Source organism: Neolamprologus multifasciatus, chromosome 2 (assembly GCF_963576455.1).
Source record: "Neolamprologus multifasciatus chromosome 2, fNeoMul1.2, whole genome shotgun sequence".
Taxonomy (NCBI): domain Eukaryota; kingdom Metazoa; phylum Chordata; class Actinopteri; order Cichliformes; family Cichlidae; genus Neolamprologus; species Neolamprologus multifasciatus.
This window is the reverse complement of record NC_140440.1, coordinates 36,647,260-36,669,021: the sequence shown is the minus strand read 5'-3', so window position 1 is coordinate 36,669,021 and position 21,762 is coordinate 36,647,260. Positions and strand designations below refer to the sequence as shown.

Below are 21,762 nucleotides of genomic sequence, written 5' to 3'. Positions count from 1 at the left end.
ACATACAGGTCTGCAAGTAACAATTTTCATGTTGAAAGACAAAACCTGCACAACTTTGGGTTTGTGAGTCACTGAACCAAAGATTTCAAAAGGCTTGGATATTCAGAAAAGGCAACAAATGTTTAATGCTGCCAAATCTAGCTTTCCAAACCGCAAGCTTCCAGCTGTATAATGAATGATCCTGTAACCCACTAACACATTGTATACACTGTCTCGGTAGAGTAACTAGTAATCATGTGTCACCTAGATGTTTTGGTCTACTGATGACATGTATCTAAATAATTGCATCTAATACAGCAAGAAGCTAAAACAATGTAAACTTGGAAATTAACATTTTCATCATGGACATTATTCACAATCTATCACATTTAACATCGTTATGATTGGGGAATGTGGGAGAATAACATTAAACTGACCAGTGTGTGTTATTGCATGTTTAGCATGACGGCCTTCAGTAAGAATGCAGTCTGAATATTGAACATGCCGAGACAAAAAAGGCGGCTTTTTCTGTAGATAGCTGTCCTGTGTTCAAAAAGCAGATGTTCACTGGGTAAAAATAACAACCTTTAGAAACCGGTGGTGTTTCAGAAATCTGTGAAGTCTCATTATGAATGTATGTTTAAGGCAACATGGGTTGTCATCTATGTTTTTTGTAAGCTTATCTGGCATGGATATTGTGTTAGTAGGCAGCATTTTCACTACGGTTGCAGTTGCCCCAGCAGGTGATGCTTCACTTCCAGACTTAATGGGGAGTTTCCATTTGAAGTCTGTTTTGTTTTATGGCTTTGCTGCAAAAGTCCTGAGGCTTTCTGTTCTTAATTGGCGCCAAAGGCCCCACATTAAAGTGTATTAAAAGGAAGGTGGAGACAAGATTTTGGTCTCAAAGTCGGTAGAGTCCGATTGGATAGAAGATAATGTTACAGGGTAACCGATGCAGAGATGTGTATTTAACCCACTCGGCCTTGTTCAGACCAGTGAAGACTGCCTCCCGAGTCAGGTGAGTAAAACGGGCAGATGTGTTTTCTTTACAATATTGGGTCGTGCAATAAGAAGCAAAAATATAATTTGAATTAATAAAGTTATTAATTGCAAGCCACATTTATATTCTACAGTCTATATTAATCTTTGCGTTTAGAGCATCAGATTGCAGAACAGTTTTACCTGAAGACATATTTTTATGTCTTACAATTGAATTTTGGTATTAGACACATACCTTTGTTAAATGTGTGGATGTGAAATGTAATTGATTCAGAGTTATTTTGTACGAACTAACAGTTTTCCTCAAAATGATCATTTCCTTTTCTTCATGATCACAGAGGTTCAAGATGATTTCTTCATCGTGTTTGGCGGGGGCACTCTTCTGTCTTGTGTTTCTCCCAGGTCTGCTCTGCTTCTTTTACTTCACAATGTCACAGGTTCACCTCTCAAAAACAATCAAAATCAACATCCGCAAATGATTTTTCATCCTCTTTCAGGCCTGCTGGAGGCCAAATCTTTGTTGAATGCCATAAAGCAGGAACGTAAGTTAAAAAAGAACAATCTTCTGAGCCTTTATGCAGCGGTGCTGTTTTTCCAACTGTTTTTGAGAGACTCAGCTTCATCCCCTCTTTTTACAGAGATGGTCCCTGTAGGCGATGTTAGCATTGATGCAGAGAAAGCAAATGATTTTCTGACTCACTCCAGACCAAAGCGTAATGCGGACCCTCGGTGGTACAGAGGAAACCCAGACTTCCAGGCTTACTACAAATACTACAGCAGCATCGGACACACTGAGGGGGTAAGAAACACTTTGGGCTTCCTGGGGTAGCCCAGATATTCACCGTCTATATGAGCACCTCAGAATGTGTCACTGTGTGTTCTTTATTTTAAACATTCTTTGTAGTAACAGAAAACTGTGACAAGTCACCTTTGCAGACCAGCAAATGTAAGATTTTAGCTAATAAGGATGTTAAATTTTGAATTCAGTCCAGGTTCTGGTTGTTTAAAGTCAGCACCAACATGTTATATCTGGATGTGGAAGATTTTAAATCTAAACCTTCATAGTTTAAAAAAAGCAGGAAGAAAAAAGATTTTTCATTTTGATCTCAGAGGGTCGGGATTTTGGGAAACACATCCCCTCTCGGCTTAGTCGAGAAGTGCGATTACAACTGAGCTTTTTAATTTAAAAACACATAATCATGAAGGATTTCAGATTTTAAATGTTTCTCAGGGTTTCTTTCTTAACCAACTGAAGATCATAAATCTACTTGAGGCAGCTTTTTTTTTTTTGCAGTTTCATGCTACATAAATAAACCTGAGTTTGTCTTTCCTTTACTCTTTTTACGCCTCTCAGCTCTATGAGATCGACAAGCTGCGAATGCTCTACCAGCAGATGAGGTACCTGGAGCACACCTACGGCCCTGATGCTTCCTATTTCCAGAGCAAACTGGGAGTGCCTATGATCATGTGTGACCCAGCCACAGACAAGAAGTGCAAAGTTGTTGCTCCTCCTCCTCCTCCTCCACCGCCAATGAAAGGGGTCCCAAGACCCACAGAGCCCCCTGCTCTTCCTATTGCTCCAGGCATTTCACAGGCCGATGTGCTCTACCTGTGTAACGAAAAGGACCCCCTCTGCAAGCCTCACATTGTCTACATGCCCACAGGTGCAGTACCTGTGCTCTGTGACCCTCGGTACCACCCCCACTGCACTCCCCAGAAGGTTGCACCAGCTCCCGTGGCAGTGCCTCAACCACCTCCTCCTCCTCCTAAGAAATCTGGCCCACCTCCACCTCCCCCAGTCTTTGTCAAGAAGTCTCCCCCAGCTCACATCCGCACCTTTAAGGGCATGGAGTACGATTGTGACCCCTACTGGGATCCCGACTGCCTGATTGACAACCCACCCAGGCCCATCAAAGGAAAGGCTGTGGTCCCGCCACCCCCACCCCCTCCGGTCGAGGAGGAAGAAGAGGAGGAACACGTGGAGGAGCCAGCACCTCCTGCACCCATTAAGAAAGTAACCTACTACCCTCACCCTTACTACTACCAGCACCCTCTACCCTATGACCCCAGGGATGATCTGTACGATCCAGCCCGCTTCCAGTACCCACGGCCTGATGCTGCTGACGAGCCTGCAGAGGAGAGCCAGTAAAACATCCAGAGGGAACAAAACAGACTATGAAAACATCCAAGTTGCACACTTTCACATCTTTTAAATGTAATGTCAATAAAACCAATGTCTTAGCGCATTTTTAGATGCAGTGTAATTACATCGATGACTCAATGTGTAACTGCCAGTATGTGAAAAATCAATTTTCTTTATGACAAGAATAAATTGTAACAAATCAGTTTTTCACCAGCGAGTAGCATTTTGAGTTGGAATATCCTTTTTGAAAGGTGCAAAGTAGCCTCAAAAGGAAAGCTTTGCTCCACCCATCGCCACATGGCAGGTCAAAATCACTTGTGAAGTACCAGCATGCATGCTGGGAGGCCATTATGTCTGTTCTGCTGTACATTTAATAGCCAAATAAATGCTGACTCCTGTTATTTTCCATACACTCTGGAGCAATAAGTCACCCTGCAGTCTTTTTCCTGCCTCTCTGTCCAAAACCTGTAAGGGCAATCAAACAGCAGGAACACAACTTCAGAAGGTGATCTGCAAACGTGCTGCTACTGCCAATAAACCTCCAGCTAGGCGAGCTCCACGTAGCAGACTTGTGCTCATTTAAAAGTGCAGCTCTGACTTTTTTTATGTGCTTCGTTGACAGAAGATTCAAAGTCTCATGGGGAAAAAAACGAAAAATCAGCAGATCATTTATTACATACAGGAACATGAAACAATAAAACAAACTGGGTAAAATAACAGAACGTTCATGTACAGTGGACTCATTGCTGTGCAGACCCACCAAACAGATGAGTGACTTTGTACATAGCTTTTAATGATCGGTGCTTTTAGATACACTTGTGGTTGGAAATTTTTTAACTGCTCTGAAAAGCTACGGTTGGCTTAAGAACTGCTTTTTAGCTAATCAAAGTAGAAACAGACAAAAAACCAAAGAAAAAGACAGAACAGAGAATAATAAACTGCGGTGCTCGTTTTGTTTCTCTGCTTTGCTCAAAAGAAGAGTCCTCTCATCCTCCGGCCGATGCCCTGTCTGTCGTACAGGACGTTGAACTTGTTGATGAACTGATTCATACTGTTGCAAGTCTTGGTGATAGTGCCTAAGTAGGCCATGAGGCCGACGTCATTACATTGCTGCAGGGTAAACAGAAGAACGGCGTCAGGGAGTTCTCACTTTTACAGCACAATGAACAGTAACATCATCACAACAAGAGATATTTAATCATAAATTAATTTTTCCTTGTGACTGAGACTTCTTATCTTATCTTTTATTGGTGCACTTTGATAAAATGAGATGTGAGCTTTGATTTTAGGGTTGTGTTTGTCTTCAGTTTTTGGACCCAGTACTTGGGTACACTGTGAAAGATTTATGTAATGTGGGTAAAAGTAAACAAATAGAGAGTGGAGTACACTGTGTAAAAGTGACTAAATAATCACCAGCTGGTACTGGCAAAAAATACATTCCACTGCTCCGTTAATTACACCGGCAGATTATTCAAAACACAATGGAAAAATAACTAAAATGACGCGTCTTGCATAGAACTTATCAAACTGAAGATTGGTGACTTTTTGCAATACAGTTGCACGACTTAGAAAATAAATGATAAATGAAAAGCAGCTCCTATCTCATCAAAAATGATCCATATGGTTTATGTGGCCGGTGCATCAATGGGGTCAGTTTATAAACTGGTGCATTTGTCTTCACATCTTTACCAACTACAGCAAATGCTTGAAAAGTACTTTGAGCATTTTATGTGTCTCGATATGTAACGGAAATTTATTTGGCTCTAAACTCTGTCCACTGAAACACTGTAGGTCCATCTTTATAATTACATGTAAACACATCACATTTGAACACACTGATCCCTGAATCGCGTGTTTCCCTGCCTGTTAACTGTTACAATGCTGCTAAATATTAGCTATATTTAAAAACTGTTACCAAAGAGAGGCAAGTTAGATTATTCCTTTTCTCATTTTTCCCGGGATTTTGACCTGCCTTGGTCCAATTTCTGTGTGTGTGTGAAGGAGCAACAAAGATTACTTACATCATAGAAGTCAGTTTTGAATTTTATGGTGCTGAGGACTGGCAGTCTGTGGCACAGGGCGTTTGCTTCTCGAAGGATCTCATGATTAAATGGCACCTCGCCTGTGAGAAACAAATAAACAGCATGCTGAAAAATGTTGAGTTCGTCAAGAAACTGTCAAACAGAAGCTTGTAATTACAGAGGGGCATGTTTGAGGGGCCCCCTTTAAAATAATGAAGGAGAGGAAACATCTCATTTAAAAACATCTGCTTTCAGATTTATTTTCACATTCTTCGCTCTCACTCCGTCATTAAACGACCCTCTCATCCTCTCACCTGCTTCCACGGCTTTGACGTACTCTAGAATGATCTTCACTCGGCTGTGGAGCATCTTTATCGCACTGTGCTGGGCTATAAGGTGTTCAGCAACTAACACAGAAGAAAGACACCAAACAACACAGTTAAACCCCGATTCATTTTGATGGTGACCAATAAGACGCAGGTCACAGGTGAGCTGACTGATGGAGGAGACACCATGTGACACCATGCCCTAACTGACAGCTTGTTACACCTCATTTAAATCATTTATTTCTGGGTTTACATGGTTGTACAATGTAAAGACTTCCCCCCAGTGCGAGGCAGTAAGTTCGGAGAGCTACTGTAAAACCCTGAGGGAGAAAATTCAGCTGAAAGCATCTAATCCGTGGATCCTGCCACCATGCATGTGGCAGCCCAGGGGCTAGATTCACCTCTTTTTTGACTTTGCCCCCTTCCTAATAACAAAAATTCAAATGCAACAACATGACTTTAACACTTGAGAAGCTCTAGTATGCATCACAGAGGCATGAGTGCAGAAAGACAAAACTAGAGAACGGCCAAACTGAAATTGTAGAAGGTGTTTTTGTTGTTGTTATTGTATTTTTTTTTAATCATACCTCGTATCACAAATCATTTGTATATTGCATTTTTTAAAGGAAACACATTTTCATAAAAAGTAGTCAAGTCTGCCTTTAATCTTCGACAACAGCGCCTCTAACCTGATCTCTAACCTGATCTCTAACCTGATCTCTAACCTGATCTCTAACCTGATCTCTAACCGTTTCTAAGCCTAGAAACTCAACAAAGCTACAAAAGCCATTTCTTTTGGATTTGAAGCTGGAGAAAAGCTGATTTAACATCTTTTGTGGCTTATTGTTAAATAAAAAATGCTTATTTAGCAACAATTCATGACTATGATCAGTGTGTAGCTAGTAGGACATGTACAAGTAATTCTTGAGGCAACAGCTTGTCTTGCCTGTTGAGTTTTCTCCAGTGCCGGTGGCCGTCATACGAGCTACGTGGTCAACGCCAATTCTCTCCGCTTCCTCTGTGGCCAGAGTGTACGTCAGCTCAGCAAATAACATGGTGGCCTGAAAACAAACAAACAAACAAAAACAATACATATCAGATGGAACTGAAACATCTGTGGCAATCAAGATTAGACTAGATAAAAGTGGAAGTAAACTATACCTCGCCACTGATGATGTCAATGACAGATTCATAAACGCTAACAGGAAGCTGTGGGACAAAAGAACACTCTGTTTAGAGCAGAGGCGTTTGTACCAGCGACATCGTTGCTGAAACAATGCAAATGAACTCACGTCCGTGTGTTTGGTCATTGGGTTGAGCTTCAGGAAAAGAGGGCTCTCAATGATCTCGCACACCTGCCAGGAAGTAGAGAAAATGAGGGTAAAAGCAAACGATCTGAAATATCCAGCATTTACTTGTGTGTAGACTCTATAGCAGTATAAAGGCATGTTTTTAAGTACAACACAAGTGGAGCAGGTGTGTATGGGATTGTAAGATATTTAAAAGCTTAAAAGTGATACGTTTTGCTTCTGAAACATTCATGGCCACAGTACACGTGTCGAAACATCGACATCCGGCCACCTGTCAGTGGGCTTCAGTGTCTGCCTACCTGCTTGTGAATGTGGATATCTGACTGGTCTGGAGGACCACCTGTGGTGTACCAGCCCAGAAACTCCATGTCTTTGAAGACCTGTTTGACTGAGAGACCAGAGGACAAATGTAAGAACAAAATGATCTGATGACTTACTGATAGATAAATATCTGAGAGGGGCTTGGAGAACATAGTCATCAATGAACTCTCTCATAGTGACATGAAAAAAGCGGAGCATGAGCAAAGCAAAAAAAAAAAAATCTCTTCAGTTTTCAAGGTTACAGCAGTTAACTAAACAATATAGTGACCTTACAAACAAACTACAGGTTTAAGTCTTTGTCATTTTAATAAAATGTGTTAAAAAATACAAATAAAATAAAAACCCTGCTTGACGAGGCTTTGTTGCAAATACAGAGGCTTGGGATGTCTCCACGACTGTGAGTCAACCGCCTTCATAAAGAGTTGTGTTTTTGTTACAATAACTGTTCTGATTTTCTGGAAATTAACAGGAACTGACTTGAAAACAAAATTATAAAATCCAAAACAAGAGGCAGAGACCGAGAGTTTTGGTAGTTTTTATGTCATTTGGACCAAAAGACTTGTGTGTAAATCATTTACTTATGGCTCAACAACAGGATCCAATGCTGCCATCTTTTGGTCGAGTGTTAGGAATCTCCCTTCACATGTTTTACCCCAAACATCCAAACATATTAACAATGTATCTGTACTCTTTGGGAACTGAAACTCCAAAACTACAGAGCCCCATTCTGGCGTTCAAGACTTATCAATTGTTGTACTGTTTATTGTTCTTTGTGTGGGAAAGTCAGAACTCAGATAGAAAATGTCTCAATTTAATAAAGGAGGCAAGGACAAAACGAGAGTCTAAGTCTAGAAAAACAAATCACGACAAACTGATGTGTGAACTGATTTTCCTGAATGATGATTTCGCCAGTGTTACTAATTTTAGCACAACTCCAGCTACCGAACAACTGAGTCATCAAAGAAGATGCACACACAAATATGTGCATTATTGTCCTCAACACTTGAACAAAGCTTACACTGTTCCTCCTTGGTGTAGTAGTACTCCTTGTCAATGTGCACTTTGTCGTCTATGGTGTGAGACAGCAGCTCAAAGGAGTTCATCACCTCGATGTTTCGACCCTCCTGTTTCCCAATCAGAGCTCCAATCACTGAGCAGAGACAAACACAACAGCATATGTTTATCGTTAACGTAGACCTTTATTCCATAAGCCCAATATATATGTGATAGGATAATGTGTTGTTTTTTCACACATACCCTGCATCGGTCGGCCCTCCTGCGAGCGGATGCGTATCCAGTGATCGGATATGTTTAGGATAACCAGAGGGTGTAAGGCCACAGAAACACTCCCAGTGACCCCTGAGGCCATAACACTGGGGCTGGCTACAATCACACAAAGACACAAACATGATTGGGATTAACAGTATGTCAATGACAATATATAAAAAAGTCAAAAAACTTGTTAACTGGAAGCACAAATTCAAACAATTACCGGAAAGCCAGACAAAGGTTTTCCATTTCAAATCAACCATCTCAGAATTTTATCGCCACAAACTGTAAAATTTTACCTTCGTATGATATCAATGAAAATGTGTCGATGGACCATTTTTGAAAAGAATACATCTTGAAAAATATTTGATATATGAAACTACAAATTCACAGCAACCAATATATATGTATCCAATCTGTGGACCATAGCCTTTTTAGGCAAATCTGAGATAGTTGTGCAAAAGGGCAACAGTGATTTGAGATTAAATGACCCAGGTACAAACGGAAATACAAATAATTACTGGAAAATTAGGAAAAAAGCAACAGTGATCAACCAAAAGTGATTAATATGGTCCAATCACATTAACTGGAAAGTTAATCAGCAATGGATCAGCCCTGTTTCGGTATACGTCTAATCAAACTGCATGTATATATGGAACACAAGAAAATAAGCAGAGACACATCAATAGCAGTAAATCAGTATGAACCCAAAACAATCAATAACGTATGACCAATGAGAGACAAAATAATAAGAGAGATTATTTACACTCAGATTGTAGCTGATGACAATAATCTTTGTCACTTAGCTCCAGAGCCAAGCAACAGGACATACACCGTTTTCTTTCCATTCAAAATAAGTGACTGGATATATCTTTTTGGCATTAATCATCTGTTTAGTTTGGCACAAAGGATCATTCTCAGGATCGTTCCTAAAAAGTTAAATAGCATATACAATCATAAAACGAGTTTCCCAGCAGGACACCTGGACAGGTAGATCAGTCAGCGATGTGCCCAATGACAGTTTATAAAATTAATAAAACGCGACTCTGAGCGGTCGCCCTATGCTCGCTACATACAGTCATTTTAATGTATATGTAACTATTCACACAGGTATAGGCCTGCATGTCGGTTTCTCTCATGTATAGCTAATGTTGACGTGTTTGGTGTTGCAGCACTGCCACAGCATTTTAATCAAACTGCACATGATGTTAGACTTTACTTCAGATTTCTGATGCAAACTCCTGTGGCAAAGCAGAGGGGACTGCGTGAAATATCCACAGTGATGAATGTACTGACAGCTTCACAGAGCTGAGTACGTTAACCTGCTATGTCAGCGAGCAAGCTCCTTACGACCCTTTAACACCACGGAGTCGTCACTTCCGCTCACTTATAACACACAAAACAACATATGCGGCAACCTGCGCGCAGGTTTTGGTTGATGTGGACAGAAACGTTGAGATGAGGGATAAATACTCGCCTGCCCCATCCACTTCCATTCCTCCACCATTGCTGGTCGCCATCTTGTCCGGTAATCCGCGCAGGCGCAGTTGACTGTTGATGCAAAGGACGTTAAGTGGCTCTTCGTGGGGCTCTTTTTTAAAACAATCCGTGCCGCATATTCACGGTCATAAACCTGATGGGAGTTTATAGAAACAGAGGCTGTTTGGGTCGGGGGATGTTGTGTTGAGCTTAAAGACGCTGATTTGATTTAACTGCCCAGCGGCCGCTCGGTCACACAGTCAGTGGACCGCTGTTTCCGGGGGATTGCTGATTCGGGCGCAACCCGTGTGCGTTCGTGTACCGTTCCGTGTGTGAGGTTTGAGAGTTTTGTTTACAAAATGGAAGAATTTAGGGGCTGCAATCTGGACTACTTTCCCGAAAACATTTTAATCGATGTGTTGTCCTACCTGAACGTACGAGAGGTCGTCAAAGCCGGGAGGTAAGGGGATTTCAACTTTGCTCTCAATGATTTACTAGTTAATCGTCGTTTAAAACAAAACTCAGGTTTTCGTTTGTTTTGTCTTTTGTTATGTGATTTGTGTATATGTTTATATATTTTAAATTGTGGTTTTAGGGTATGTAAGAGGTGGAAACGCCTTGTTAAAGACCAAAGACTGTGGAGAAATGTCGACCTGACTTCATGGAAAGGGGTAAGGATGTTGTTGCCAGTGTGGCTTCATCATTCTTCTGTTAATGCAGGCCAGGCATTCTAGTAATCTAGTCTGTTACTTGGGGATAATAATAGAAACAAACCCATAGCGATAACTTCTTTTTTTTGATAAAGATGAACGACTGGGAGCTGTTGACTCATGTTTTTATCCTCTCACATTAAAGCACTGGTTTTAACTGTATCATCAAATAAAAATACAACACCGGGATTTCCTGTCTCAAAACGGGCCCACTTATACAGTTGTGCTGAGAAATTTATAGATGCATCATGGGCATGAATGCCACAGGAATTTGGGTCTGTGTAGGTTCTCAGTCATCCAGGTCATGGTAATCCAAGGTGCTTGGAAAGAAAAGCGACTGGACTGCTTTAAGTTTCTTGAAGACATTTCACCTCTCATCCGAGAAGCTTCTTCAGTTCTAAGACCAAACGACCCTCTTAAGGGACAACTCCCACTAGAGCTGAAATACCTGGGGCTTTCCACCATTTGGTCTTAGAACTGAAGAAGCTTTTCATAATTTATTTGAACTGTTCTTTGTCCAGGGTGGAATAGAATAGTACAGAACACAGCTTTAATGGCTTTAAAGAGGAGAAAGTAGATGCACAAGTTTGAATCAAATCCACACATACAACCCCAACTAATATTTGGTTAATACAAATATTGGTTGCACTTCAGTTAAACACTTTCGGTAGCCATCAACAAGCTTTTGGTGCAACAGTAGCTGGGTATTTAACCAGTCTTCTTTGCAGAATTGGTTGAGTTTAGTTAAATTGGTTGGTTTCCTGGCATGGAGCCAGCTTTTAAACATAGTCTACAAGTTTTCAGTACAATTGATGTTGGAGTTTTGGGAAAGCCATTCCAGGAGCTTAGCCTGCTTTATCCATCCCAAAGCCAGTTTTGACATATCTTTGTTTCAACAACCTAGTTGCTGATTTGAGTCTTAGGCCATCTATTGGCAGTTTCTGAGCTGTTACTAGTCATTCTTAACAGCCATCCACTAATATTTTCTCTTGGCTGGTATGTGTTTTTCTATTGTATGTGTATTTTAGTTTCTTTGATAGTGAATAAAATTGTGTATTGCTTTTTAAAGCCCCTTGTAAAGCATTTTGAGATGCTTTTGTGTGTAAAATATGCTCTAAAAATAAACAATGAGCATCATTTAATAACACATGGGTTGTGTGTTTGTGCAGTTATTGACTGTTATTGTTTCTCTCTCTCAACACACACATATTCATGGACTGTCCACTGTGTGTTAGGTGACATCCCGCATCCTTTGGGTCCTGCTGCGTCAGTACCTGGGTTGCGGACTAAGGTGCCTTCGCTTGCGTGGTTTGCTGCTGTCCGCACGTGGCGGAACCTTTCTCTCTGAGTCTTGGCTTAAAGCTTTGTCCACAAAATGCCCTCGACTGAGTAAGCTCTATCTTCTGCATGCAGACCTGAGAAGCCTGCCCAGTTGCCAGATCCTACCTCCATCTTTGCAGGTGCTGGAGCTGCGGGGTTGTGAGCTGCCTCGTGGCTTCTTCAATCAGACCCTGCCATCAGCTAGTCCCCAAGAAAGAGCAGAACCCACATCCAGTGTTGGTGCTCAACTGAAAGGAAGGAACCAGAAAGGAAAAGGGGCTGGCTCTCCTTCAGGGATTGGTATTGAGAGGTTAGTCCTTAACAATGTGCCCTCTTTTACAGACCAGCACCTGCAGGGTCTGACATCATGGGAGAGGCTCTGTCATCTAGAGCTACGTGACACCTTTCGTGTAACAGCTAATGGGCTTAGAAGCTGTGCTGCCAAAGATGGTGTCTGTGGTGTAGAAGGGCTTTCCAGGCTCAAGTTTCTGGAAATAGGCATTACAGGGCGGCAGGGCTACCAGTTACATATGGCCTCCCTTGGCTTGGGGGCTGGCTGGCTTGGGCTGGAGGAGCTAAGTCTTGGTGGAAAAGAGGTGGGTCCAGGTTTGCTCTGCGCCAGCCGCTTGAAAGACCTGAAACGTCTGCGCCTGTGGGACTGCACACTCAGCGAGCTGCAGATAGCCCGGAGCTGCAGGATGCTCCGTGGACTTCGCCAGCTGGAGTTTGTGGACGTCAGGTTCCAGCCTCGTCAGAATCCACCAGCAGAAGAGGGGGAGGGCGGTGAGGAAGAAGAGCAGGACAGAGAAGAAGCTGCAGGTGCAGATGGCAGCAGCGACGAGAACAAGATGGCAGATATGAACGATCCTATTCCAGGTCTGCGTCGCACACTGGCTGTCCTGCTGCCATCCTGCACACTGGTGTTTACCAACTGCTCTGTTCAGAATAATGAAGATTGAGTGAAGCTATATACTGCTATATACAAGCAACCCACATGGGATTAAAAATAAATAAATAAAACAACAACAAAAACCTGTTACATAGGCTTTTAGATCATGTTGATATAAGTAGAACCCGATTCAGAATGCTTTGTCAACTTTTTCTGACAATGCCACAATAAGTCCATAAATAAATAAAAAATAATTTTAAAAGTCTGCTCACAATGATCCATGTTTATAGTATTTTTAGGCTTTTAGAATGAAGTAACAAAAGCTGAATAGCTGTACACAGTAATGTATTCAAATGTATTAAGGGTTTATTGAGCGATTAAATAAAAAAAAAATAGTATGTATAAAAATAAATGACTTCCTCAACAGAATGACCTTTGAGTGCTTTAGAGGAGGATTGCAGTTTTCAGCACTGCAAGAACAACAATAAATGTTTTGGCCCTTTATTTAGGTTTTTACAGTATTATGTTCAAAATGTTACTTGTCTTGATTAAAGCTGACTTAGAAGTAAGAGATATATTGTGATATGGTGTTTTCTGAAAAATCTGATTTGTAACAGTTGCATAAAACTTCCAAACTGAATTGTCTGTCATTGACAAATCAGATTACTTCATCACATTGATGCAAACATCATGAAAAACATCTTTCTCGTCAGTTTGCAAGGTTGCCTCATAAGCTGAGGTTACTCCATTATGAAAGTTAAGAAAAAACATCTGTCATCGAAGACACAAATTATATTGTCTTAAGGGATATGTCATGATCTCCTACAATACTCAGTTTCTTTGAGGTAAGTCAGTGGGAAGTCTCTCCTTTTTAGTGCTTAGAAACTCTAACGATACGAAATAAAATGCAGAACAGTTGCTGTTAGACTGTAAACAGATAAGCAGGTGTCAGCTACAAAGACAAATAAGTCATGCTCCACCTGTTTCCTGTTCTTTACCACTTCTCAACAACGTATACTGTCAAAAAAAAATATTTTACTCTGTTTGGTTGGGTGATGCATATGTGTTTTGTAGAAACTGAGAACAAAAAGCAACCGCTTATCCTGAATGTGTGTATATTGTCTCAATTTTAGGAAAAAACATGAAAGATTTGTGTCATCATACCGAATTGTGTTGCATTTAAAGCAACCATTCAATGAAGGTTCATCTTGTGAAGAACAAATTGTTCTGAATAAAGCTATTTTGATGAAGTAAACCCAGAATTTGTGCTTGAATACAAATACGGTATGTCGACTGCACCTTTAAAGATGACTGATCAGTTTGTCATGAAACTGCACGTATCATTTTTCAAGGTCTAATACTACATTTTATCTTCTTTTACGTAGGTAATTTCTTGTCAGCTTATGCTTCAGAAAATTGTCACGGGTCATTTCTCTTGTTTTGAGTGTTGGAGTGGCCAGTAACGGTTTTTGAAAAGTGGAAAGACAAGAATTTAAATTAGTAAGTATTAATCCTACACAAGTAGCTTAATGGTACACAAACCGTATAATCAAAATTAAAAGCATATTAATTAAAAGTAATTATGGGATTAAAAGTTTGGATTCATGAATTAATATATGATATGCAGTATATTTTGCAGCTGGAAATCATTTTCATCTTTTATATGCTACATAACAAAGAATTTAACAACTACATGCTGTTGAGTTCAAATTTGTCCAGTGTGAACATTTCACATTGAAAGTGACCCAATATACACATAGATTAAAATGGTTAAAAATGTTATACTCTTGTAAGGGTGCTATGAATTGTTGTACATTACGTACATCACATAACGTGGACGTTACTCCTGCTTTTTAAAAATAATGTACAGCATGTGGGCGGGACCACAGCCACCGCTCACCAATGACACGCTGCCCCTTGCAGCGCTTTTGTCCAATGACTGTTCTCTAAGTGTGCGAAGCTCACCAATCACGTTCGTGAAGATTAGCTTTTTGAAAACGCTGGCGGCCCAGGAAGTTCTAGGTTACAAGATTGGGGTTTTTTACGCTGTAAAGTTAATACTGTTTTTCCTTCACTACGATGCAGGTAATTCGATATTTATACATTTATATCGAAGCGTTACCGAGTAACAGTTGATAACAATTTAAACTCCGTATATAATGTTTACGTAGACGTAAATTTTAGCTTAATTTAGCTAACCTTGTGCTTGCAAGCTATCTTAGCAGACTAACGTGTAACGTTAACTCGTGGTAAAAAGATCACAGGTAGTATATTCTACGAACGAGGCAGTGTTTTCTACTTCGAGTTAAGTTAATGTTTTCCTTAAAGGTGATCAGTACAGTGACTTGTACTGCAATTGTTTGAATGCTGACTTTAAGTAACAGAGGCCTGGTAAACCTTGTTCTTTGTTTAACGTTTAATTTAAATGTTTAACTCGTTGATCTTCAATCCAGTAAGTGTAATTTATGAACACTATATAAAGCATTGAACCAGCATATCTAAGGTCAGTGTGGCGATCAAGTCATGATAAAACAAGGCGTCTTTACCTCTCAAACCGGGTAAACAGTTGTGGGTAATTCAGCCACCCACAGACAGTGTTTCCTTCTCGATTTTGTATATGATAAGGAAAACCAGCTGAAATCAAATATATTACTGTCTCTGGCACTAGAAAATGCTTTAGATGTATGCACAATATAAAAAAACGAGAGGGGATGGAATCTAGAAATAATCTAACCATCAGTTATGTCGCAGTAATAGCCATGTGTGCTCTCCATTATATTACACATTAAGTATTAACTTGAAGTGGAGGGTGGCTCTCCAACTTCAGGAACGTGTTACACCCTGTGTTATTTTGGTGTAAAACAGGAAGTGACAGTGATTGTAGAGGTGGCCCTTCCAGTAAGTAAAAGCATACAAATTCTGTATTGTCTCTAGAAAGATTATTGGCAACCTGAACCTAGTTTAGATGCTGTTGCATTAAGTGAAGAGAGCTGTTAAATAAAGATCTCCAAGAAATACTGATGAACTGAAACAGTTTGGTAAGGAGAAATACTCCACCGTTCATGTTTGTCATTGTGCATGCATCATAAGTTATACACGAAGAAAGTTTCTACAATTTACTTAAATAAATTCACTTACTTTTTCCCCCAGACTACAGCTCAGTGTGTGTGTGTGTGTGCGCGCTAAGAAATGAAAAGAACATCTGGTTGTGCTTAATGATTGAAATCAGAATGTGTTTATAATTGTGACTTGGATGAACTTCAGACCATATTTTATAAGTAATCTATTCAGACATTGAGTTAATTTCAAACTCTTGGTTAAAGTCACCATTAATGATAAACAGGCAAAGCACTGAGCCTTGACACAACATCCTAGGTTACGAGTTACAAAGTGTGCCTTAATCTCTTGCTTGCTTCCCTTTGTTGGTTGTCTAAAATAAGTATAAAGCTAAAAACAAGGGGGGCACAAAATAGCTCACATGTACTGTGTTTTAGTGAGTTGTATTTATTTCTTTACAGAATAAGGAAAATTACGAGCCCAGAGGTCTTCAAAGACCAGTAAGTAGTAAAAATTGTAAAAGATTATGTTGCTTGGCCTATTACTGTTAACTGTGCTTAAATCTAGCAAGCACATCTGATTCAGCTTGGACTGAGGTGTTATTAAAATACCGAAAGTCACTTTGAGCAAATCAAAGAATATATGTAGGTAAAATTTTGTAGTAGTAGTTGTAATATTAATACATGAGTGAATTAGCATTAGTGCAATGAATAAATCACTTATGGCTGTGTTTTTGTGTTTGCTCTTGATGTCAGTTTGCCACACCGAACCTGTCAGGCCCTCAGCGAGTTGTGGTGAAGCAACGACCAGACACAATGAAAAATACTGTCACAGGTAAGTCTTTCCTTCTGTGCAGATGCTGATAAAACCAAGGGTACTGTAGTTAACTAAACTAAAACTGGATATTGGGGGGGGGAACTGATTAAAATAGAAATGAAAACTAAAGTTTAAAAAAATCCATATATCTGGAAAACTACATTTAGAGAAAAAATGAAAACATAACTAAATTAAAATTAAAAGACAGAAAATTAAAAAGTAAACTGAAGTGTTCGTATCCACTCTGGAAACTGACTGAAATTGAATTTGAAACAAAGTAAAAATGAAATTTAAAAACTAATCACAAAACACAAACCTATGATAACTGATTGAGACCCCTCAGGAAATTTTTAATTGCTAAGTTTTAATTGTGGTGTTATTTTTAGGTCCTGTGAGAGAATGCATTGGCTCATCCTCCAGCTCAGCTTCAAAGTAAGTGTACTACCTAAGGCTAGTTCTATATTCCTGATATGTTGTCTTTGTCCTGAATATTTAAAAGACCCTTTATTTGTTTTTATTTCAGGAAAGTTTCCATTGATGACTTTGACATTGGTCGGCCACTTGGAAAGGGAAAATTTGGAAATGTCTATCTTGCGAGAGTGAAGAAACTCCAAGCAATTGTGGCACTGAAGGTGTTGTTCAAGTCTCAGATGGAGAAAGAAGGTGTGGAGCATCAACTCAGGAGAGAGATTGAGATTCAGGCCCATCTCAAGTTAGTATCCTGCTTCTTTGTTTTTTTGGCTCTACTCCCTTTTGTCATCTTAAGCAAACTGAGTTTACAAACACAAGTTTAATTTGTTACACAATATGTGTTCAAATAAGAAGTGTGGTGATACATTCATTGAAATGTACAAAATAACTTTTTGTAGGACTGTCCCGTTTTAGGGCGATTATAACAACCGTCCTATAATTCACACACGTTTGGCAGGCTATGTGCTACCCTCCACTCTCTGCTGCAGGGACATTCAAATGGTCGAACAATGCCAAGTTAAAGCTGAGAGCTGTGTACTTCTATATCTAAACATTTCAATAATTTGTGTAATTTCAAAAAAAAATCTTTAACTGTGCCATTGCTATACACTGAGAAATGTAGTTAATGTCTGGTCTATTAACCAATGATTTACATGTATAATGCCTCTGGGGACAAGAAATACAAAGAAATGGTGTGTTCTCAGTGGTTTATTTGTCTCTTATAGATTAGGCTGATATTGTATAAATGCATACTATATAATGGCTGCTTATATTTGGTGCATTTAGCATGCTGATTTAAATCTCTTCTGCTTCATTTCCTCAGGCATCCAAACATCCTGCGCTTCTACAATTACTTCCATGACCGTAAGAGGGTGTTTTTAGTGCTTGAGTACGCCCCACGTGGTGAAATGTACAAAGAGCTTCAGAGATGTGGCAGATTTGATGATCGGCGTACTGCCACGGTAAGAACTCAACCAGAATTGTAGGTGACAAAATTCTGTACTCTGAACTGCAAAAATAGTGAAGTTATAACCTAATGCCAACCTCTTTAAAATTCTAGTACATGGAGGAGATATCTGATGCACTAATGTATTGCCATGAGAAGAAAGTAATTCATCGTGACATCAAGCCTGAGAATCTTCTTCTCGGTTATCGTGGAGAGCTGAAAATTGCTGATTTTGGTTGGTCAGTCCATGCACCTTCTCTAAGGTGAGGAACCACACTGTCACTACTTCACTTTCTTTAAGATGCCTGTTCACCCTGCCCTGCTCACCTCTTTTAAACCTTCTCAGACGTCGCACAATGTGCGGGACACTGGACTACCTTCCTCCTGAGATGATCGAGGGACACACCCATAGTGAGAAGGTGGACTTGTGGTGCATTGGCGTCCTCTGCTACGAGTGTTTAGTTGGCAACCCACCGTTTGAAACAGCAAGCCACTCAGAAACGTACAAAAGGATTATGAAGGTTGGTGCGTCTCTGCATGTGTAATGCACTTGGTCAGTCAAATGTCATGATTAAGTTTCAGTCATAGAGAAGAAGCTGATTTTACTGTAGTGAGAGAAGCCATTTAGGTATCACTCTAGTCGAGCACTTGTTTCCCTTTAGCTCTTACTTTATACTAAAAAAGAAAAATTCTTGTAGGTTTTTCATTACTTCTTCTGGGAATGTAATGTAGTACACAAGATAATTTACCTTCTGTAGCATTATGCATACCAGATTTAGTACACACATTTTGAGTTTTAGCTCAGATTAAAGTGTTACGCTGAGCGGACTTTGTTGACACTCAAATGTTCCCAGATCTTAACAATTATTATGAACAAAATAAGTCACGAGCAAGAGTTTAATTTAAGCTCAGCTTGTTTTAAACTTATGCATTTTCTGAAATGTGCATAAGAACAGTAGCTGACTGGCAGATGTGGATGACTCTGAAGGGCACAACATTTGACTGCTTATTCCTTTCACAAGTTTTAGAAAATGCATAAAAATACTTTTATCTATATGTTTAATTTTCTGGTTATAAATTCTTAAAATGACACATCTTGCATTGTTTTTTCTAACTTGACATTACATCTCATGTATCAGGAAACTGACTGTACCTGGCAGTTTGTGAGTTGGCTAAGACTTTAAGAATCCCAGCATTCCCCTTTGCTGATAAATGCATGAATCAAATCTTCCATTTGCAGGTGGACTTGAAGTTCCCTAAAGTTGTCTCTGATGGTGCCCGAGACTTGATCTCCAAGCTGCTTCGCCACAACCCCATCGATCGCCTCCCACTACAGAGTGTCATCGACCACCAGTGGGTGCGTGCCAACTCTCACAGGCTCTTGCCTCCAACCTGCCCTGTCAAGAAATCCTGAGCCTGCCCTCCTTCCTATGATGGGTCTTTTTCCTTCCGCAAGAGACTGTGGCCCAATATTTTTTGGTTTCACTGCCATGGGCTTCAAACTGCCATTATACTGGCAATTTTATACATGAAAAGGGTTCAGAGTATTATGTCATGCGTGACAAAGATGAACAACAAAATCTCAGAACCTGCAAATGCAGAGAATCTTTCACTTCTTTTGCGGTTAATCAGTTTTTGCTGTTTGTCTATTCTTGCATACCCATTCTTTTTTTCTTTTTTTTTTTAATGTACAGTCCTTATGTATGTCCTTATCTATGTATAGTGCCTTTAGAAGTGTGTTTTGTTTTTGGTAATTGTGATTTCTTTACTTTTTAAAATTGACACAGCTTTGTTTTGGATTGCTGCCTCAGATGGTGTTGACATCAAAATACTACTGTTAGACTGCCTCATTTATATTCTTGAATAGTTTGTGCCGAGGGGTTTGGGGCTTGTGCAGGAAAGCATGTTTTAATTTCCTTCAAGATGTACTTTAACTTTCTAATAAATATTGTAAAAGGATTTGTTTGCATCAAATGAGTAATTGATCACAGAGTTTATAACTGGCTGCTTGGCAAACCTGGGTGGTGTAATGCAACTATAAGTCCTACCTTTGCTCAGGGTTATATTAAGTTGCTTATACAACATTTAAAAAAAAAAATAATAATAATATATATATATATATATATATATATATATATATATATATATATATATATATATATATATATATATATATATATATATTGATTTGTAGTCACAGACTTCTATCAAGTAAGGGTAAGTAATTTGTTTGTTGTTGTTGTTTTTTTTTGTGTAAACCACAAGAGCAAAAGTGTATATATACACCCTCTAATATTTGGTTAAAGGTGCACCCTGAAAGGGGCTATTGGTAGTTATCATCAAGCTTCTGGCATAATTCTGGCTGGATATTTGAACAGTCTTGGCAGAATTATGAGTAGAGTTCATTTAAACGTGTTGGTTTCCTGGTACAGACCTGTGTGTTTTTTTGTTATGGTTTTTTTTTTAAAGCGTAATCCACAAATTTTCAATAGGGTTGAGGTGGGGAAGGCTATTCCAGGAGCTTCAAGTTGACTTGTTTTATATGTTCAAAACCAGCTTTGATATGTGTTTGGGTTCACTGTTCTGTTGGAACACTTAATCGTGTCCAAGATTCAGCTTCACTGGAAAGTTTACAGTTCATGGCAGAGTAGCTGATCCTTGATGCAACACACTCCGAAAATGTTGGGACAGAGGGAACTTTACCACTGCGTCACATCACATTTTCTTTTAATTACACACCAACCTTCCTGGAACTGAAGGAATTGTAGGCAATTTTACACAAAGAATCTTTGCAATTCCTGTAAGTAAGTAACAGCCTGTGGTCGGCTGTCTGATTTTCTTTAATGATGCACCAGACAATTTCAGTGGGAGACGGCTCTGGACTGCAGACAGGCCAGTCAAGCACACAGACTGTTTATGAAGTCAGACTGATATTCTCCTGAAATACGCATGGAGTTCCTGGGAAGAGATTATGTCTTAATGGAAGCATATGTCCCTCTAGAAGTCTTATGCAAGTCTGCACCAATTACGCCTTCAACCCCCCGTTCCATGGGCAGTGTTGCACATACCATACCATCCAACCTTTCTTTTTCATCTTTGGAATGTAGAATTCGATGCTAATCCCCCCCATCGTGGAGTTATTTGACCACAAAACACATTTCCATTGTCACTCGTTCCATCTCAGATGAGCTTGATATAGCAGCAGATTGTGTTCAGTGACACTGATTTTCTGAAGTACTTCTGAGCCCACTTGGCTATGTCAGTCAGAGTAGCATGATGATTTTGAATGCAATACCTTCAGACCTTTTGAAAATCACACACATTCAGCAGGAGTTTCTTCCCTTGGCCTTTATGTGATTTCTCAAGTCTTCCACACAATGTTATCTTGCACTAAGAAACATTGTTTTTATAGTGAAAGATTATTTATTGATTTATTTTCTCACAACATCACAGTGGTGAAACACAACCCATCTTTTCTTGTAAAGACTGAACTTCTGGTGCATACCCATTTAATACCCAATCTTGATACCCACACCTGTTTTAATTTAACTTGCTAATTGAGAATGTTACAGATTGTTACTTGTTACTACATTTAGAGCAGGGGTCCCCAATCCCAGTCCACGAGGGCCGATGTCCCTGCAGGTTTTAAATGTGTCCTTGATCCATCACAGCTGATTTAAATGGATAAATTACCTTCTCAACATGT

At 39.7% G+C, this 21,762-nt stretch overlaps 4 protein-coding genes across 4 annotated transcripts; 3 read left to right on the top strand and 1 right to left on the bottom strand.

The window, feature by feature from the left end:
• Nucleotides 1-2: 2 nt before the first annotated feature.
• and4 (actinodin4) lies at nt 3-4,036 on the top strand. The gene is made up of 5 exons (XM_085176894.1): nt 3-997; nt 1,317-1,380; nt 1,476-1,520; nt 1,617-1,777; nt 2,333-4,036. The coding sequence occupies exons 1-5, from the start codon at nt 932-934 to the stop codon at nt 3,125-3,127; spliced, it is 1,131 nt and encodes a 376-aa protein (XP_085033020.1). The 5' UTR covers nt 3-931; the 3' UTR covers nt 3,128-4,036.
• Nucleotides 3,774-9,953, bottom strand: cops6 (COP9 signalosome subunit 6). The gene is made up of 10 exons (XM_085176920.1): nt 9,842-9,953; nt 8,357-8,478; nt 8,118-8,249; nt 7,078-7,166; nt 6,761-6,823; nt 6,630-6,677; nt 6,415-6,529; nt 5,457-5,549; nt 5,143-5,243; nt 3,774-4,231 (listed from the first exon to the last, which is right to left on the bottom strand). The coding sequence occupies exons 1-10, from the start codon at nt 9,886-9,888 to the stop codon at nt 4,091-4,093; spliced, it is 951 nt and encodes a 316-aa protein (XP_085033046.1). The 5' UTR covers nt 9,889-9,953; the 3' UTR covers nt 3,774-4,090.
• Nucleotides 9,954-10,177: 224 nt separating this feature from the next.
• On the top strand, nt 10,178-13,028 carry LOC146525013 (uncharacterized). Its single transcript, XM_085176884.1, has 3 exons — nt 10,178-10,307; nt 10,443-10,518; nt 11,793-13,028. Exons 1-3 carry the CDS (start codon nt 10,207-10,209, stop codon nt 12,834-12,836), a joined length of 1,221 nt encoding a protein of 406 aa, XP_085033010.1. The 5' UTR covers nt 10,178-10,206; the 3' UTR covers nt 12,837-13,028.
• Nucleotides 13,029-14,674: 1,646 nt separating this feature from the next.
• On the top strand, nt 14,675-20,038 carry aurkb (aurora kinase B). Its single transcript, XM_085176906.1, has 9 exons — nt 14,675-14,851; nt 16,285-16,323; nt 16,579-16,657; nt 17,026-17,071; nt 17,163-17,351; nt 17,934-18,072; nt 18,171-18,319; nt 18,403-18,577; nt 19,297-20,038. Exons 1-9 carry the CDS (start codon nt 14,846-14,848, stop codon nt 19,468-19,470), a joined length of 996 nt encoding a protein of 331 aa, XP_085033032.1. The 5' UTR covers nt 14,675-14,845; the 3' UTR covers nt 19,471-20,038.
• Nucleotides 20,039-21,762: the final 1,724 nt, after the last annotated feature.

What these genes read in the sequence shown, in the direction of transcription:
- aurkb (XM_085176906.1), top strand. An exon ending in TCCTCCAGCTCAGCTTCAAA is followed by an intron (nt 17,072 to 17,162) that starts GTAAGTGTACTA and finishes TTTTTATTTCAG; the next exon opens with GAAAGTTTCCATTGATGACT. An exon ending in CGTACAAAAGGATTATGAAG is followed by an intron (nt 18,578 to 19,296) that starts GTTGGTGCGTCT and finishes TTCCATTTGCAG; the next exon opens with GTGGACTTGAAGTTCCCTAA.
- cops6 (XM_085176920.1), bottom strand. Translation starts at nt 9,888, where the DNA reads ATGGCGACCAGCAATGGTGGAGGAATGGAAGTGGATGGGGCAGGCGA. An exon ending in GAAGTGGATGGGGCAGGCGA is followed by an intron (nt 8,479 to 9,841) that starts GTATTTATCCCT and finishes GATTGTAGCCAG; the next exon opens with CCCCAGTGTTATGGCCTCAG. An exon ending in CAATGACCAAACACACGGAC is followed by an intron (nt 6,678 to 6,760) that starts GTGAGTTCATTT and finishes TTTGTCCCACAG; the next exon opens with CTTCCTGTTAGCGTTTATGA.
- LOC146525013 (XM_085176884.1), top strand. Translation starts at nt 10,207, where the DNA reads ATGGAAGAATTTAGGGGCTGCAATCTGGACTACTTTCCCGAAAACATT. An exon ending in GAGGTCGTCAAAGCCGGGAG is followed by an intron (nt 10,308 to 10,442) that starts GTAAGGGGATTT and finishes TTGTGGTTTTAG; the next exon opens with GGTATGTAAGAGGTGGAAAC. An exon ending in ACCTGACTTCATGGAAAGGG is followed by an intron (nt 10,519 to 11,792) that starts GTAAGGATGTTG and finishes ACTGTGTGTTAG; the next exon opens with GTGACATCCCGCATCCTTTG.
- and4 (XM_085176894.1), top strand. Translation starts at nt 932, where the DNA reads ATGCAGAGATGTGTATTTAACCCACTCGGCCTTGTTCAGACCAGTGAA. An exon ending in AAGACTGCCTCCCGAGTCAG is followed by an intron (nt 998 to 1,316) that starts GTGAGTAAAACG and finishes TCATGATCACAG; the next exon opens with AGGTTCAAGATGATTTCTTC. An exon ending in CTGTCTTGTGTTTCTCCCAG is followed by an intron (nt 1,381 to 1,475) that starts GTCTGCTCTGCT and finishes ATCCTCTTTCAG; the next exon opens with GCCTGCTGGAGGCCAAATCT.